This window comes from Henckelia pumila, chromosome 1, assembly GCF_033568475.1.
Source record: "Henckelia pumila isolate YLH828 chromosome 1, ASM3356847v2, whole genome shotgun sequence".
Lineage (NCBI taxonomy): Eukaryota > Viridiplantae > Streptophyta > Magnoliopsida > Lamiales > Gesneriaceae > Henckelia > Henckelia pumila.
Genome location: NC_133120.1, coordinates 62,685,311 through 62,703,751, shown reverse-complemented (window position 1 = coordinate 62,703,751; position 18,441 = coordinate 62,685,311). Strand labels below are relative to the sequence as shown.

General features: G+C 36.2%; 2 protein-coding genes across 2 annotated transcripts; one reads left to right on the top strand and one right to left on the bottom strand.

The window, feature by feature from the left end:
* Positions 1-3,573: 3,573 nt before the first annotated feature.
* On the top strand, positions 3,574-8,808 carry LOC140879216 (uncharacterized). Its single transcript, XM_073282892.1, has 3 exons — positions 3,574-3,922; positions 4,755-4,923; positions 5,841-8,808. The coding sequence occupies exons 1-3, from the start codon at positions 3,809-3,811 to the stop codon at positions 8,594-8,596; spliced, it is 3,039 nt and encodes a 1,012-aa protein (XP_073138993.1). The 5' UTR covers positions 3,574-3,808; the 3' UTR covers positions 8,597-8,808.
* A 429-nt stretch (positions 8,809-9,237) lies between these two features.
* Positions 9,238-11,856, bottom strand: LOC140875557 (pentatricopeptide repeat-containing protein At4g32430, mitochondrial). The gene has a single exon (XM_073279273.1). The coding sequence runs from the start codon at positions 11,800-11,802 to the stop codon at positions 9,457-9,459; it is 2,346 nt and encodes a 781-aa protein (XP_073135374.1). The 5' UTR covers positions 11,803-11,856; the 3' UTR covers positions 9,238-9,456.
* Between the last annotated feature and the right edge of the window lie 6,585 nt (positions 11,857-18,441).

The window sequence follows — 18,441 nt, the reverse complement described above, 5'->3', positions numbered from 1 at the left end:
TTCCCTGTATCCTCGAGAAATTGTGATGCTATCTGGGTTGTGGTGGATCGACTCACCAAGTCAGCTCATTTCATTTCCTATAGTCGAGAGTACAATGTGGATCATATGGCTCGATTGTACATTCAGGAGATTGTTCGACTTCATGGAGTGCCTGTGAGCATTGTCAGAGATCAAGACCCCAGGTTTACTTCTAGATTTTGGGGGAGTGTTCAGCGTGCGATGGGCACTACTCTCAGTTTGAGTACTGGCTATCATCCGGAGACAGATGGTCAGTCAGAGCGCACAATCCGTACTTTGGAAGATATGCTTCGAGCGTGCGTCATGTATTTTGGTTCATCTTGGCAGGATCACTTGCCATTGATTGAGTTCGCGTACAACAACAGCTATCATCGTAGCATTGGGATGGCACCATTTGAGGCATTGTACGGACGACGTTGTCGCACTCCACTCTTTTGGGAAGAAGTGGGGGAGAGACAGGCTGAGGGACCGGAGTTAATCCAGCAGGCAGCAGATATTGTTGATCAGATCAAGAAACGGATTAAGACTGCACAGGATCGTCAGGCCAGCTATGCTAATACTAAGCATAGGCCTTTGCAGTTCGATGTTGGGGAGAAAGTGTTTCTGAGAGTTTCACCTTTTCGCAGGATTCTCAGATTTGGCCTCAAGGGCAAGTTGTCTCCCAGATTTATCGGTCCGTTTGAGATCTTGAAGAGCATTGGCGATTTAGCTTATCGGCTATCCTTGCCACCGTATCTGTCCAATATTCACGACGTGTTCCACGTATCTCTGTTGCGACGGTATGTGGCGGATCAGTCTCATATTCTGCAGCCGTCTGAAGTTCAGGTGCATACTGATTTGACCTATGTTGAGAGACCTATTTGTATCCTAGATCATAAGGATAAGGTCTTGCGGAATAAAGTCATTCATCTGGTTTTAGTTCAGTGGCAGCGTCGAGGCACTGAAGAAGCCACTTGGGAGCTCTAAAGCAGGATGCATACAGAACATCCTGAGTTATTTTGATTTCATTTCGAATTGTATTCAGTTATGGACTCTGTAAATTTTGCTTTTGAATAAAAGATGTTTCTGCATGCTGTTTCGTTTTCAGTACTTAAGATTTAATTTTGAGGACGAAATATCTTAAGTGAAGGAGAATGTAGTAGCCCGTAACCAATTAAAGAAATTGAGAAACTAATCGCTTTTACTAAATTTGAGTTTGGACGCTCCGAAAGGAAGATCGGAGGCTCCGAACGTGTTCGGACGCTCCGTCGGCAGGTTTGGATGGTCCGATCGGAGTCCAGTATTATTTCATTGCTTATGTCAGCAAGACGACGTCACGGCTGACGTGTTGATGGGACTTCGGACGCTCCGAAGTTGAGTTCGGACGGTCCAAAGTGTTCGGAGGCTCCGAAGTGGGGTTCGGACGACCGGAACTTCGTCTATAAATAGGGGTGTCGAGATTAACTTTCAGACGCACCAATCACCTCTCTTCTCTCGATTTCTTGGTCTTCCAGCTTAGATCTAGGGCATTGTAGGCATCCCATTGGGAATCTGGAATTGTCGTAGCGATCCAGACGTCGTAGCGGAGTCGTGGCCTAGTTTTGAGGCAAGTGACAACAACGGGCTAACGACGGGTATAGCTTTTGCTTCCTAAAAATATTTAGGAGTATGCAATAGCTTAGTTAAGTCTTTTAGAGTACTTTAATGATATTAGTATCATTTGGAATTATAGTACGGATTATAGGCGTGGACTTAGAGCTAGTAGAGTGTGCCTAGTATTTGAGGTACAAAAGTACTGTTCGAGATATCCTGACTGAGTATGCATGTATTATGTGACTGCATGATTTAATATGACATGATTTTATGCTGCATACATTTGCATCTTGAGCTATCTCTTTTGAGATGTCTGTTAGTAGGGTTCTACCCTATCCTGTTAGTGGATGGACTTCCATCGATTTGGGTCCAGCGTATCCACTGGTATTTTGGTATGTGAGTTACCTCCTGAAGCGACGACACAGCGTGCTACATACCAGGGCCCGGTCTGTCTTTGTTAACTTATTCCTGACCTCTAGTAAGTAGACGGTACACTTGCATTCATGTATACTCATACTCTTATACTGAGCGTTTTATGCTCACGTCTCATACTCTGTGTTTCTGGACACCATATTCCATGGGGCAGGTTTGCGATTGGATGAGGCGGGTGGATCCAAAAAGGGCTAGGCAGTGGTTGGCCAGCTGGATCTTCGCCTAGGGTTTTATCTTATTGTATTGGGTTGATACAGTATTCGATTTGGTTGTATAACTATTTGGATATTTGCAGATTCCTTTTCTTGGGATTGTATTTATGTTTATTGTTTCCGCAGCTTAATTCTGGTTTACTGTTTGATTAAGTTAATTGCATACCTAAGTTCTGTTTAGTAGGTGATCCCGGTAAGGGTCACTACAAACCCTCTCGCAAAAATATTGGATTTTTGCACGATATCAAGAAGGGGTGAGAAAAGATGTTGAGCGAGCCTTTGGTATACTCCAAGCATGCTGACATATAGTGAGAGGATCGTCTCGCTTGTGGGATATAATTAATGTAGATTATATAATGAAAACATGTATAATTCCACATAACATGATTGTGGAGGACGAAAGGAACGATATACTCGAGAATCACGATTTCTCAACTAGAGATGATGAATATGTGCCACCAAACGTTGTCCCTTCGAGAGATCCTACTGTAGAGTTCAACGTCTTTCTAGAACGACGTATCGGCATTCGAAACCGAAAATTGCATCATAGGCTTCAAAAAGACCTGATCGAACATATTTGAAATTTACAAGGGGATGAACAGTGGAACTCGTCCATTTTTATTTACTTTTGTCAATTTTAATTCATGTATCTTTTTTTTTCATGTGTATTTTTTATTTTGGAATATTATGTAATGTTTTTAAAATTATGTGTATTTTTTTATGTTTTTAAAAAAATTGTTTTAAATTTGTTATATTTATGTGCATTTTTATTATGTAATTTTTAAATTTAATTATGTTTATTTTTAGTTTGTTATATTTATGTGCATTTTTATAATGTTTTAAAAAAATTATTTAGTAAAATAAAAAAATATTATTTCAACATCACCATTACAAAATCACTATACCACAAGTTATCACTTTGTTTTTTTAGGCATTGTTTGGTTGGATGTATTATTAATCTATGTATAACTTATCCCATTTAATTTTGCGTTATTCTCGTCATATTATTTATCCATTTATTAATTATTAATTTTACATTAGTTAAATCAAATAAATTACAATCTATTCATCAAATCAAATAATGTACTAACTATTTTTTCTTATTTATTTTTAATTTACATTATATTACATATCTATGTATTACTTATCCTATCACTCAAACCAAATGGTGTCTTTGTAATATTATTGAATCATGCAAAGACTTTAATTACAAGTTTAATCAAATTGTTAAACATGCTATAAGGAGAAAGCCCACTCGCCCATTGTACAAGTCTTTGGAGATGAGTCTATTGTTTTAAATATGGTATGGCTCATTTTTCCCAAATAGGACATCCTGGAAACGACGTCGTCTTGGGTGCTAAGAAGCCTGGACTTGGGGAGGAAAATTCATAGAAGATTCGACCGGCCCCTACGTACGAATGAATTATCCATCCCATATTTTGATCTTTCTGTGATTTTCTGTTTAAGAATAATGTTTGATCGATGAAAAAATCCATCACTATCGCCTCCGAGAAGCGCTGAGGATCAAAGAATCTGAAAATTAACCGAAGAAGCGACAAGGGAAAAGGGGGAAGATGCTGGAGAAAATTGGTTTGCCGCCGAAGCCATCTCTGAGGGGGAATAATTGGGTGGTTGACGCCTCGCATTGCCAGGGATGTTCATCGCAGTTCACTTTCATCAACCGCAAGGTCCCTTTAGTTCATCATCTTCCTTGACTTCTGGGTTTTTTTTTTCTTGTTTTCAGTTCCTGATCCGATTCCCATCAGTTTTTTTTTTGTGGTTTTCTCTGATACCCATGTTGAAGATGTTTTTTCCTACTGGGGTTTAGTGGTTCTTGGTGTATTGAGCTATCATTTATGAGTGGCTGCTTTAGTTTTCTCCTCTAGCTGGTCCAGGGGCAAGTCTAGATCCGTGGCCAAGTGTGCGCGACCTTGATTGCGTTATTACATCATAAAATGATGTATAAGTTGGATGTGGATTCGAAAAGGTCTTGTTATCCCTTGCATCTATTAAGATAGTTAATTTGATATAGCTAGATAGCTACCTAGTATCTCTATTCTGATATATGTGTATATATATATATATATATATATATATATATACACTTACACAGACATATATATGCACCTGGCCCCCGTATTGTTTCTTTTGGGTTCTGTTGAATGATCTTGAAGTGGTGATCTTCATATTTTTGCTTAATAATCGGTTATGGGATGTTCGGCATTGGGCTCGGTGGTAGAAATTGTGTTCTTGAGGTGCATTATGCAATTATTCATGGTTGCAGAACTTTCTCTGATTTCGATGTTTTCTTATAGCATATATTTTTAAGTATCTGGCAGTCTAAATATCATCTAGGTTGACATATATTTCCGAAGAAGTTGGTTAAATGTACTGCATAGATTACATATCTTACTTCGATCTCATTTAAAACTGTTATTATTCTCCTTTTGTAAGAATTACCCCATGAATATTCTGAATTCCACTCGCTGTTAACTATTGAAGTTCTCAATGAATTTTCAGCACCATTGCCGCAGGTGTGGGGGCCTGTTCTGTAACAGTTGTACCCAGCCAAGAATGGTGTTACGTGGACAAGGTGATTCACCGGTGCGTATTTGTGAACCTTGCAAAGCATTAGAAGAGGCTGCGCGATTTGAAATGCGCTATGGATATAAAAATAGATCTGGGAAAGGTATTTTTTTCAAACTTATGTTACTTTATTACTATTCAAGGTTGTGTTATCTGTTCTTAGATTAATTTAGCGCTGTAAATTTTATGTTGCCACTATTTGTCTTCGATTGGGGATCTTTTCTTATATCAATTTTTACCATTTATGGAAAATTTGACTCTTTTCATGGTGGTTCTCCTGTTGATTTGTTGTTAGTCCGTGTTTTACTTGCTCTGTAATTTATTCCTTGGATACTGGCTCTTTATATTACCAGATTTATCACTATTTTAGTAAAGCATGATATCATTTCTTGATTTTATTTAAACAAATGGGTTATGTAAATAGCATAATATATTCTCTGCACACCATTGGATCACTTTTTGAAATGCTATTTTAATACACTTTACTGAGTAGATATAAATTTGCTCTATTACTAGAGAAAATTCTAAAACTTGTGTACTGAAAGTGATACAATTTATGGTGTTTCTAAATAAACTTACTCCACGATTGGCTGTAGATGCCGTAGTCTAATCTGTGCAAATGATTTTGGTCGATGTTCTAGTCACATGAGCTCTTTTTGTTACTTGACTGGGTACCCATAGCGACTTTCTGATCCTTACAGTAATTTAATGTGATTACATTGACCGTTTGGTGAGAAAAGTTCCAAATTTTGTTTAGATTACTCATCTTTCAAATTTATGATAGAGAGATTTTGTTGAAATCCTTTGTCTTGTGAGTAAAACTGGGAATGGATTTTGAAAACGTTGTATGCCTGCTGTTCTAAATTCCCTTCAGCTGATGAAATACAGAAATTAAGTACCAAATCTTTATGTCTATCTTGATTGGGAAATGGAGTTGTCAAGATTCTGTAATTCCCAGGTTGTAGTATATGCTAAATCTTGCAGATCGTATCTCATTGTACCATGTGTCTCTCATTGCAGGTGGCTCCAAACTCACTTCAAAGAAAGAGGATGAAATGTTTAACCAAGTTTTGGGTAATGACAACACTTCTCAAAAAACTGCTTACAGTGCATCATGCTCGAACATACAAGAAATAGTTTCTCAGGTTGAAGGAGATATAGTTAGAAATCTCTCTCTTGAGCAGCCTGCTCAACCATTTTCAGATGTTGGAGCAGCTACCCCTGAAGACTTGCGGCACCAAGCTCTAGTTGAAAAGAATAACTATCGAACTTTAAAAGCTGAAGGAAAATCTGAAGAAGCATTGAGAGCCTTTAAAAGGGGAAAGGAACTAGAAAGGCAGGCTGGAGCGCTGGAGTTGTCTATCAGAAAAAATCGCAAAAAGGCTTTATCATCAAGTAACATGGATGATATTCAGCAAAATAAAGATGATTTTAAAGCCCCCATTGAAAAGAATAAGTCAGTTACACGGATTACTAAAGAAAAGGATGATCTTTCCTCCGCACTCAAAGAATTGGGATGGTCAGACTTAGATCTTCGTGACACTCAAAAAAAGCCTGTGACATTGACTTTGGAGGGTGAGCTTTCTGCTCTCATTAAAGAAGTCTCACAGAAACCTCATCGAGAAAACCAAGCTTTGAGTGTTGAAAAATCTCAGGTTATTTTTCATAAGAAAAATGCTCTTGAACTGAAGCGTGCGGGGAAACTCATTGAGGCCAAGGAAGAATTGAAAAAAGCAAAAGTTCTTGAGAGAAAGATAGAGGAGGAGGAACTTTTGGGTCAGGCCGATGATTCTGACGATGAACTATCATTACTGATGCGTGGTATGGCGGCTGATGAAAACAATGACTTTTCTGCAAGATTTAAATCTGATGTTAATTTTGATTTAGATCAGTTTGTAGTCCTTCCCGATGATCTCGGTGTTCATGGTAATTTTGAGGTGACTGATGAAGATATGGATGATCCAGAAATGGCTTCTGCTTTGAAATCACTGGGTTGGACTGAAGATACCAAGAGTGGGGATTTTCTGGACAAGAATGTGATTTCTAACAGGGAATCATTAGTGATTGAGGTTCAATCTTTAAAAAGAGAAGCTGTGACACAAAAAAGGGCTGGTAATACTGCAGAGGCAATGACAATGCTAAAGAAGGCAAAAGTACTTGAGAAGGAACTCGAGGACTCTGATACTCACGGATCTTTCATAGTTAACCAAGGTTCCATCTCCCAATCTGTGGGTGAACCGTCCTTTTCAACCCAGGAAACTGTCGAAAATTTGAACCCCGCCAACAATACCCGCAGGAGTAAACTGGCCATCCAAAAAGAGCTTATATCCCTGAAGAAAAAGGCTCTATCTCTCAGAAGGGAAGGGAGATTGGATGAGTCGGAAGAAGAACTGAAAAGGGCTAAGGTTCTTGAGGAGCAGCTTGAGGATATGAATAAAACCCCCTCTATCACACGGCCAAGTAGTGGAAACAGGCAGATTCCTGACGAGGGGAATATGACTTCCGGTGACGGAGATGAAGAGGAAGTGACTGATCAAGATATGAATGATCCATCTTATCTCTCTCTTTTGAAGAACATGGGGTGGGAGGATGAAGATAATGCGAAAATTTCATCTAATACATATAAAGAAAAAGACAAGGGCTCAAAGTACAGGAGTGGATCCTCTATTATAGAATCTACTTTCGATGTCCAAGCTGAGAAACCTAGAAAAAGTAAGAGTGAAATCCAGAGGGAATTGTTAACATTGAAAAGAAAAGCTCTCACTTTGAGACGCCAAGGGGAGACCGAGGAGGCTGATGAAGTGCTGAAAATGGCAAAATCATTGGAGGCACAATTGCAAGCATATGAAGAAGCAACACAACCAGAAGTTTCATATGGAAATAATGAAGGAAGTGCATCCATTGATGCCCTCCAAAATACCGTATTATCCCTTCCGGTTGATCTGCATGAGAACAAAATTGGAGATTCAAGAAACCAAGAAAATGTTGGACTTGACAAACCTGAAGAGATACCTCGTGAGAATGATGAGCCAATTACTCATGAATTGACTTCCTCTCAGGCTGCAGATACTCAACTGCATTTTAGTTCCCTCCAAACAGAAATCTTGGCTCACAAGAGGAAGGCAGTCACCTTGAAAAGAGAAGGAAAATTGGCTGAAGCAAAGGAGGAGCTTCGGAAGGCAAAGCTCTTGGAAAAGCGTGTGGAGGAAACATCTCATACAAACACCAACTCTAATAATCCTTCAATAAGTGAAGTCTCTTCCTCGGATAAGAAAGAGGCTAATACTAGTTCTGCAGTGAAACCATTATCCAGTCGTGAACGGTTCAAATTACAGCAGGAGTCCCTTAATCATAAGAGACAAGCACTGAAGCTTAGAAGGGAAGGAAAAACAGCAGAAGCTGACGCAGAATTAGAATTGGCAAAAGCCCTTGAATCTCAGTTGCAGGACTCGGAATCTTTGGATTCTTCTAAAAGTTCTGAACCAGTTGATGATGTTAGTGTCGAGGATTTTCTCGATCCTCAACTATTGTCTGCTTTGCGGTCACTTGGATTGGAAGATGCCCAAAATACATATCGTGATGCAGAAACAACGGAGCCACCCAAGTCCAATGTCGATCATAGTAACAGTGAGAGAGATAAGTTAATGGAACTGTGGAAGGCTGAGAAGGTAAAGGCAGTGAACTTGAAACGTTTGGGAAATCAAGCTGAGGCGTTAGACGCCCTTAGACGTGCCAAGCTTTACGAGAAGAAGTTGCAGTCCTTGACTTCAAGATGAGGGATTCTTGGAATTTCTCAGCGGTAACAGAGCAATTTATTTTTTGGATTATTATTTTACATATGAGCTTGAGTTAGCTGCAGTTTGTGCTTATTCCAGAAAATAGAGCTGAAACATGCTTTAAGCAATTTGTGCCATGTATTTCGTGAAATTGCATTATAAGAGACACTGTATTCTTTTTCACGATTATGAAAGGATTGTTGCAAGCTAAAATGTAGACATGGACTCCATATTCTGTGTTTTTGTTGTAGCTTCGATCATAATCAGTAACAGATGCAGAAACTAAGCAGAATACTGTAAAAACTCCCGTCCACACTGCCTACTCAATGGTCTTTACTCCGGAATGGAGACAAATCACAGGTTGGGTATGCTACAACATCCCATCACCGAGCTCAATAAACAAATGTCCACGGTCGGTTCATTTTTGGGATGCATTTTGGACCCAGAATATACAAATGACTGAGTTTTTGTTGAGCCGGCAATGCTCAGTTAATTTTCAATCAGTATACTTGTTCAGAAGTTGCATTGGTATATGATTCAAAAACAAGTATACAAGAAGAATTGGTTTGAAAAATCGATGAGACCATAAAAAAAATGACATCGAGACATATCGCCACATATAATTTTTAGCAGGCTTTGGTAATCAATGTTATAATACACATCCTGAATGAACATGCAAATATTGATAACAGAAATACTAGAAGCCAAAAAATCAACTCGAAGATTTCTTGAGTTCTTGAATTTGAGCAATTTTTTGATGTCATCTCTTGACTGTGACTCACTTGGTAATACAATTAGCTCATAAGGTAATGGTACCATACCTGCAACATACATAGTTTTGTTTTCTTTTCAGAGAGTGATCAACTTGAAGATATCAAGGCCTCCGAAAATTCCAGTTTCTTAGTATCAAATGTTGCATGGTATTCTCTTCTTCTTTTCATTTCTGATCCTAAAAACTCAGCCATCCAATAGATTTCCTTAGACATCGAATGAGACTTATCACCCGACGAAAATCCATGCAAATACGCTGAATCATCGACATGGTCGATGTCTGCCCAACTAAATCCTATTTCTTTTGTCACTCTCCTATCTCTCATCATGGCCCTCAATTTTGCTACCTTTTCCCACTTCCCTTTTTCAGCAAATAAGTTAGACATTAGTACGTAAGAACCGGATTCATTGGGTTCCATAGCAATCAAAGCATTAGAAACCCTCATGGCCATCTCCACATTTCCGTAAATCCTACAAGAACCTAACAAGCTTTGTAGCACAGATACTCCTGGCCCTCCAGGAATCTGGTTCATGAACTGTTCAGCTGCATCCAGCCTACCTGCTCGGCCCAACATATCAACAATGCACGAATAATGCTCAGGTGTGGGTTCGATAGAATGGTCATTGACCATTGAACTGAAAATTTCAAGCCCTGTATCAACCATTCCATTCCGACCACATGCTGTTAAGACTGAGAGGAATGTGATTGAATCAGGCTTCACATCTTCCATAACCATTTCTTTGAAATAATTCATGACTGATTCATAGTCTCCGTGCCTGCAATAGGCAGATATTATAGCAGTCCAAGAAACTTGGTTTTTCTCTGTCAACTCACTGAAGATCTTCTGGGATTCAGATATGTTCCCACGCTTTGCATACATATCAAGGAGTGCACCAGAAACAACTGGATGGGTATTCAATCCTAGTTTTCTTATAAAACAGTGACAAAGTTGGCCCTGCCTTAGAGAAAGTGATTCAGATGAGGCAATTGCATGCAAGACACTTCCAAATGTATAAGGATTTGGTCTTGACTCAAACGAAATCAATAAAAACACCTGTAAAGCTTCTTGATACATACCATTTAGCGAATATCCGGATAATAGAGCATTCCATGATATAATATCTCTGTAGTTGAGCTCTTCAAAAACCATAATGCATTCTTCCAGGAAGTTAAACTTACCATACATAGTAATGAAACAATTTGCGACATTCAATTCTGAAAGGAAATTTGACTTGACACATAATCCATGTACCACTTGGCCTTCTCGCACCATACTATTTGTTGTTATGGCATGGATTAACCCAACAAAAGTAACATCATTTGGATAAATTTCATGCCTTCTCATCTCCCTAAATATGTTCACAGCATCGGCCTCATTTATGGTAAGCATTGTGGTCCACGAAACTACATTCCGATCAACAGTATTCTCAAAGACCAATAGGGCATCTCCAACAATCTCACACTTTGAATACAATGACATCAGAACATTACAAACTGAAACATGTGTTCTGTACCCTCTTTTCACTGACAAAGTATGCACCTGCTTCCCAAAATTTAAGTTTCCTTTCTGGCCGCAAGCAGTAATTACGCTAGTAAATGAGACATGATCCAGACACATGCCACCTCTCACCATTTGAATAAATGCTACAATGGCTTCCGATCCGTAGCTCCCCTCCTGAGCATAGCCCGAGAGGATTGAATTCCAAGAAACTAAATCTTTGTGAGGCATTTCAAAGAAAACTTTTTCTGCTTCCACAAGTTTTTCACATTTCGAGTACAATGTCACTAGAGCATTCCCGATAAAAATCTCATTGTTCAAACCAAACTTGAAAACAACACAATGCAGCTGAATCCCAAAATCCAGCTCATAGCAATCAGCACAATGTGCAAGCACACTAGTATAAGTTATCGCATCAAAGCCAATAGCCGCCGAATGCATATCACAAGCAAAAAACAATGCATCTCTGCTATCTTCAAACCCTGATATTACCGTATTGTAAGAAACAGTATCCGGGTTCACCAAATCCTCGAAGATCGATAAAGCCTTGCTCAATTCCCGTGATTTACAGTACATATTCATCAAAGAGTTGCACACGGAAACATAAGACATATAACCAGAAGCTGTAACAAAACCATGGAATTGAGAACCAAGTTTCGCATCCCCACGACAAGCCTTAAGGGCAACAGCAACCGCGACTTCGTCAATATTGGAGAGACCCTTTTGATTCTGTTTCTTGAAAACACTAATCGACTCATCATGGCGATTCTGGTGTATGAGATTGAGCATGAGATTGTGAACAGATGAAAGGCCTGGCTTCGGAATTTCATCGAGCAGGTAGTGCCCATGATAAAACAAGCAAAAGTTCTTGCGACACCCAAATCCTTGTATCGGTATTTCGTTGAGGATCTTGAGTTTCAGTTGGCGGGCTATCATCAGAATCTTATGTTGTACTGCACAGGAAAATTTTATTATATTTTCCAAAACATATTTTCTATAAAATCTAAAAATCAATAATTAGCAATTTAAATTAATTAATGTTTTATTAATAACTAGCATCTGCATAATCGGGCACACACGATGCGTGTGTATAAAATAATATAATATATTTATTATTATACGTTATATATAAATAATATAATTATGATTTTTTTTTAAAATTTTCTATAGGAATGCATAAATAAATTGAAAAATTATTTATCTTATCAATAATTGTTAGTTGAAAAAAATTATGTACAAATAAAATCAAATTTACATATTTATTAGTACATAATGACAATTTAAAAAAAAAAATTAGTGTCCCTTATCTAAGGGGCTTAACTATTATATATAAATAGTGTATGGACGCACGCGTTGCGTCCTTATATAATATTTTTTTAATTAATTTGATTATATTCAAATAGTAGTAATATCATAGGTATAAAATTATCGAAGGACCAAATTGCAATTTGAAATGTTAAAATAAAAAATAAAACAAAAAACAAAGGAAATAACAAAATGGTAATATCTATATCATATAAGGGTAATTTTGGCAAAAAAAAAAAGATGATATCATATTTTCTCTAATGGACAGATTTTTTATCAATCAAATAGCCGAAAAAATTTAATTATTATTTTATAAATTTTATTTAGTATTTTTTTATATTGACAAATGAAGTGGTATGATAATTCACACTCTTAAAAATATCATAATTAATCACTCTATTTCGAAAGTTTCCCTCACAAAATAAAATATACACAAAACTGTAGCGACTCAAGTATTATTTTAATTAATTAAAATGTTAAACATGATTAAAAGATCATTACTTAAGCAAATCCGGTGTTTAATCGAGTTCGGAACCAAAAAATTAGGGTTCGCATCATCCGAAGTGATTAAAATGTTAAACATGATTAAAAGATCATTACTTAAGCAAATCCAGTGTTTAATCGAGTTCGAAACCAAAAAATTAGGGTTCGCATAATCCAAAGTGATTGCATCATGCTAACTAAAAGGGTGTGGATGAGCCATTATACTAGACCAAATACTCAATCGAGTGCAATGGAATGTCTAGAAGGGAATGCAAGTGCCAGTGCACATGTCAGTGCAAGTTCTAGTACACGTGTCAGTGCAAGAACAAGAGAAAAAGTAAGAGAGACAATAATAGCAAGATCAAGTGCAACTAGAGAGGGAAGCTCTAAAGAAGCTGCAATTGTTACTATTCATGGTTCAACTCAAGAAACAAATGCAAACTCTAGGTTTCCCACTGCATTCCTGAATCTACATTATAAGTTATTGACCAACATTGCATTTCAGACACTTTATCGTGCAGATTTCTTCTACCGTATATTTTTCACTTTTCTTCCATTGTTCTCTCTGTTTCCCCTTTCCTACAGCTTGAGCAGAAACAGAAGTATGCAGCATGGAAAGCGGCAGATATAAGGAAGGCTATAAAAGAAGGGAGGAAGCCTCTGCTAGACCCGAGAGGTAAATCCCAAGACTTTTGATGTGTAATGTTTTGTTTCTAAGTTTGTGCTTTAGTACTTCTGTTAATTACCAAACTTAGAAACTTAGAGCCGTTAGTGGATTCCCAGGCTGGGTCAAAAGTATAAACATATTGCAGTGCTAGGGCCCGAGAGCTGTAATGTTTTGTTGCAGAATTTCTTGGTTTCGTTGATTTTGAAGATGACTTTTCTGTGATGTTTATCTTTTTTTTATGGTAATTTAAAAGTTTTAATCGATGTTTCAAGCTTGTGATGTAATTTTCTTGGTTTGTTTTTGTTTTTTTTTCCCCTTAAAACTCAGTTGGACTTATATTCTCAGTAGATCTACTTTTTTAGTTGCATATATGGTTCTAAGATCTAAATTTGAGTTTTTTCCACTGAATATTCTATATATAAGTGGTTTGTTGAATTTCATACTTTATCCAATGGTTTAGGCTCGTAGCATTCGATTCAGCTCCATATATATAATTTCTTTGATAAAAGTGAATCTTGTATTTTGTTCCTCTAAGAAACATGAAGACAGATCTACTGTATTGCTCTCATGAGAAATCTCTGCCTTGTTTTGAATCAGCAAGTAGATATTTTTTGATGTGTTTCATATGATTTTGCATTCTGTATGTGGCTTAGGAGATTAAATAAAAGGTTTGGATAAATAAGTATTTAAGCCACATACTTAGGAGATTAAATAAAAGGTTTGGATAAATAAGTATTTATGTTGTATGGCCTCGGTGGGTATAGTGTCACTTCTCAATGGGTTTCCCTTTTTCCCCCATAAATCTGTGTTTTATTATTCATGCTAGTTGAGTGATAGTTGTCTGCAAACCATCAGCATGTCCAATATGATTCTTGAGTGCGTGTTGAATCATGTGATTAATTTGGAGAACAAAGAAATGAAATTAATATTTCTACATAACATTAATTTTACAGAGGATAATTTCCCTAGAGCCTTTAATACCATTTTTTGTGTTATTTTAATCCCAGATGCCATGCCGTGATGGAAAATCCAGCGAAGGAAACAGACATTCAATCCTGCTGCCCGGAAAAACATCTCCTCCTTCAGGTACTTTATTTAACCTGAAAATTTCTTGTCTCGATTGCTGGTAATTCTGCACTCAACATTTTTAGTTCATTAATTTTTCATATTTGGTTTTTGATCCTTTTCAGATTGCCGTGGATGTACCTGAAAACACAGATGATAAAGATATTATATTAGATAATGAGCTCTTTGAGAGCAGACACTCGTTCTTGAGAGTTGGTCTAATCGCCGACTCCGGTTTGAGGCAGAGAGTATAGCCCACATGGCCGAGATGAACATGAAGAATTCAATTATTTGTTATATTTGAATGATTTTTATTATATTTGAATGATTTATAATATTGAAATATTGTATATTAGATTTAATTTTTAAAAATTTTGAATATTGAGTGATTTATAATATTGAAAATTTGTGAATTAAATTTTATTTTTTTTGTTTTTTATTTGAGAAAAGACAACGCTTTTTAAACGTTGTAGTAGGTGGTTTAAGCGTTGTCTTTGCAAAACACAACGCTTTTAAAAACGTTGTGAAAAAGCATTGTAAATGGCTGTGTTGTAAAAAGTCCACTCAAAGACAACGCATAAAAAGCGTTGTCGTTGCTAAAAAAGACAACGCGGAAAAAGCGTTGTATTTTTCAAATATCACAACGTTTTTTATGTGTTGTCTTTGCTCAAAACGACAACCCTTTTTTCGCGTTGTCTTTGACCGCGATCTTTCACAACACTGGTTACGACAACGCTTTTTTGTGACAATAACAACGCGAAAAAAGCGGCGTTGTTTGCCATTTTTCTTGTAGTGAAGAGGTCACGTTGAAGGAACAAATACAAGAATTACAACTGGTGATGCCTTTGCAAAGACAAGTCTTCAAGATGAAGATTTTATACTTCAATCAACTTGTTTGATGTTTCTTGTTTAGCATATATTTTGCCTATCAAATATTTTGTATTTCAATTTACGGGATTAAATTAAAGACTTGATATTATAGTTTATGCGATGGAGATCGGAGATGGGGTTGGAGACATGTTTGGTATCTACTATAGGTTTTGGTGCTATGTGAAATACAAATAATTGAACAATGTTGTACTTTTAATGTTGTTATTTAATTACTGATGTTTGAATGCAAAATTTCAGAATTTAAAATTGTTCTATTTGGTGTCATTTTCTATTATGATATTACTTTTTGGTGCAAGTTTACGTAATTTATAAAATTGAACAATGTTATCTTTGGTGCAATTTTACATAATTTACATTATAGAATTTTTCCTTCCTCTCTAAAAAATTACATTAACAAATTGAATGAAAAATAAATTATTAACATAATCAAACTTCATTCATAGCCACAAAATATGATTGAAATTATGTTGGCATTCATCCGCCTAACAAAAGTTTACATAAACAAAAATCATACTAACACCATTCATATGCACTACACTTCCTTTAATAAGTGCTTGTCTCTCGCACTTCGGACATGGCCTTCTTCATGACGCCTCTCATTACTAGTGTAGTTGTTTTAACTCGCACCTAGGTCACCACATGATTCACTTTCACCTCCATTTGGTAGGAAAAAATAACTTTCAAGATTGCGCAATTGGAAAAATTCACATTGGTTCATTACCAAACTATAATATAACATTCTTTTTTATTTTTGTTCTCGGACACACAATCTTAATATCAGTCGAAATCTTGCACAAACAAAGTGGTCGTATACTTTAAAACCAAATTGGGCTTCAGAGTTGGTTTTCTACATCTTCTTTGAGATTCCATTATTGCCTTGAATTCCAACTTTTGTTAGTTGATAAAACCAAACCCTCGATCTTGTGCTCGTAGAAGAAAAAAAATAAATATAATAATTAAAAAAAATTTGAAGGTAGAAAGAGTTAAGTTAGACCATGTGAAAAAAACACCAAAATACCTTAAAAAATTGCATGTATAGCATGTGCACTCACATGTCGCTAGAGTGAAGCGCGCCAAAGTTACAAAGTTTAAGGACATGATATTAGCTTATTAAATTTTCATATGGAGTTTTTGGAAAATTAAAATTTAATAGTCGATATACCGTTAGCCCAAAAAATCGACTAGATATGAACACAACACGTGGACAGGAAGGCTAGAAAAATAATGTATGACAACTTTGATATGAACTAGTGGTCGAAACATACACATTATATATGAAACAATTAATGATAAACACTAAACATAGAAATTTGATGTGGTTTTCATTTGTTTAGTGGAAAATTAAAAATGTGTGATTGATAAATTTATATAAAAAAATTGAATAATTTTTAATTACAATTTTTCATATATTTTGCTTTAAGAAAAATATATTGGTGGAATTTTAAAAAAAGTTTAACTATCATACCTAAAATCAATCTCTCTCTCTCTCACATATTGATTTTTACAATTAGATATGATCCTCATATAAATATTCTATTACTATTATTTAAGTGTAAGCTTAATAGATAGAAGAGCATAGTGTCATTGTCTTCGTTTTATCCTTTGTTTTTTTTTTTTCATCTTTTCAAATTGTATTTTAATCTCTCATTAATTTTTAAAAGTATGATATGACTCTCATATAAATATAATCAATTAAAATTACAGTATGACCCTGTATTACTTTTTACACTGATGATATTAATTTTATTTGAATATAAATAAAATTAATTATAAAAATATTAAACAAGTACGCTACGCGTGTGTCAATACATTAATATTAATTACAATTAATGATACTACACATAGATATCTACCTAGAATTTAATGTATTTTATTTATTCTTTAATTTATTAATTATTTTACTAGATACCTTATTTTATATATATATATATATATATATATATATATATATATATTTCATCAATGAGATGCGATGAATTTTCTGAAATCATACATTAATTATTGGAGAAATTGCATATAATTTTCCTATGTAATATTGGTTTTGTAACTCCCCGATGACAATTGTTTGAGCTAATAAAACCCATGTGGGTTCGGCTCTGTAGAGCACACACCCTTCCCCTTACGTTTTGTAATCCACACGTGGATAATTACGAATGCCCATGTTTTTTTTAGGAAGAATGACTAAAATTTTAGTAGCGCGTACCTTATTTTAAGTTAATAAAATGTTAAATATGATTCAAGGTTATTAAGTGAACAAATCAAGGGATAAATAGAGTTAAAATATAAATTATGGACTTCGGAACTACTGGAGAATTCGGAAGATCTGAACCATAGTTCGGAAGGTCCGAATCCCCCCCCCCCCCCCCTTTGGAAGCAACAAAGTGTACGTGGGTTGGTTTGGAAGTTCCGAACTGTAGATCAGAAGTCCGATCTCTAGCATCCAGGTTATAAGAAAATGAATTCACGTTCGAAAATTGGCCACGTCAACGATCGGAGCTTCCGAAGCTGTGATCGAAGCTTCCGAAGCCTGTCGTAGACGTGGAATTCTAAGCATCGATGACTCATCTCGGCAAGCAGAGTTCGGAAAGGTCCAAAATCAGGCACCCAAAAACATGTCACACATGTAGAGTTCGGAACGCCCGAACTCGAGTTTGGAGCTTCCGAACTCCGTCAATAAATAGGGGCTCACTGCTTCATTTTTAAGTCAAAAATTTCTGAATTTCCTTCTTGATCATTCTATAAATAGAGAGCCTGAAGATAATAGAGAGGTGCTTCTGGAATAGTATCAAGTTGTGAGTAGAAACTAGGTTATCGAAATCAAAGGGCTAACAACATACGAATGTATGGTTCGAGAATCCTATTTAAATATAGGAGTATATGTTAACTTAGTTAAGACTTTTAAAGCATGATTAGTGATATGATAATTACTTGACTGTAGGCTTGGAACCAAGACTCTGATTAGACTTGATCTATCACCTAGAGGTACGTAAGTACTGATTCAAATTGTTAACTGAGTATGCATGCTTATATGTTGCATTTATGTAACATGATACACGTTTTATTGCTTTACATACATATTGTATGTGCACATACATGTTGAGTCGTATCTCCTTCGAGATAGCTTTTCTCGTAGGGTCGTTCATAGCTTACACTTGTTTATACTG

What these genes read in the sequence shown, in the direction of transcription:
- LOC140879216 (XM_073282892.1), top strand. Translation starts at nt 3,809, where the DNA reads ATGCTGGAGAAAATTGGTTTGCCGCCGAAGCCATCTCTGAGGGGGAAT. An exon ending in TCACTTTCATCAACCGCAAG is followed by an intron (nt 3,923 to 4,754) that starts GTCCCTTTAGTT and finishes ATGAATTTTCAG; the next exon opens with CACCATTGCCGCAGGTGTGG. An exon ending in TAAAAATAGATCTGGGAAAG is followed by an intron (nt 4,924 to 5,840) that starts GTATTTTTTTCA and finishes CTCTCATTGCAG; the next exon opens with GTGGCTCCAAACTCACTTCA.
- LOC140875557 (XM_073279273.1), bottom strand. Translation starts at nt 11,802, where the DNA reads ATGATAGCCCGCCAACTGAAACTCAAGATCCTCAACGAAATACCGATA.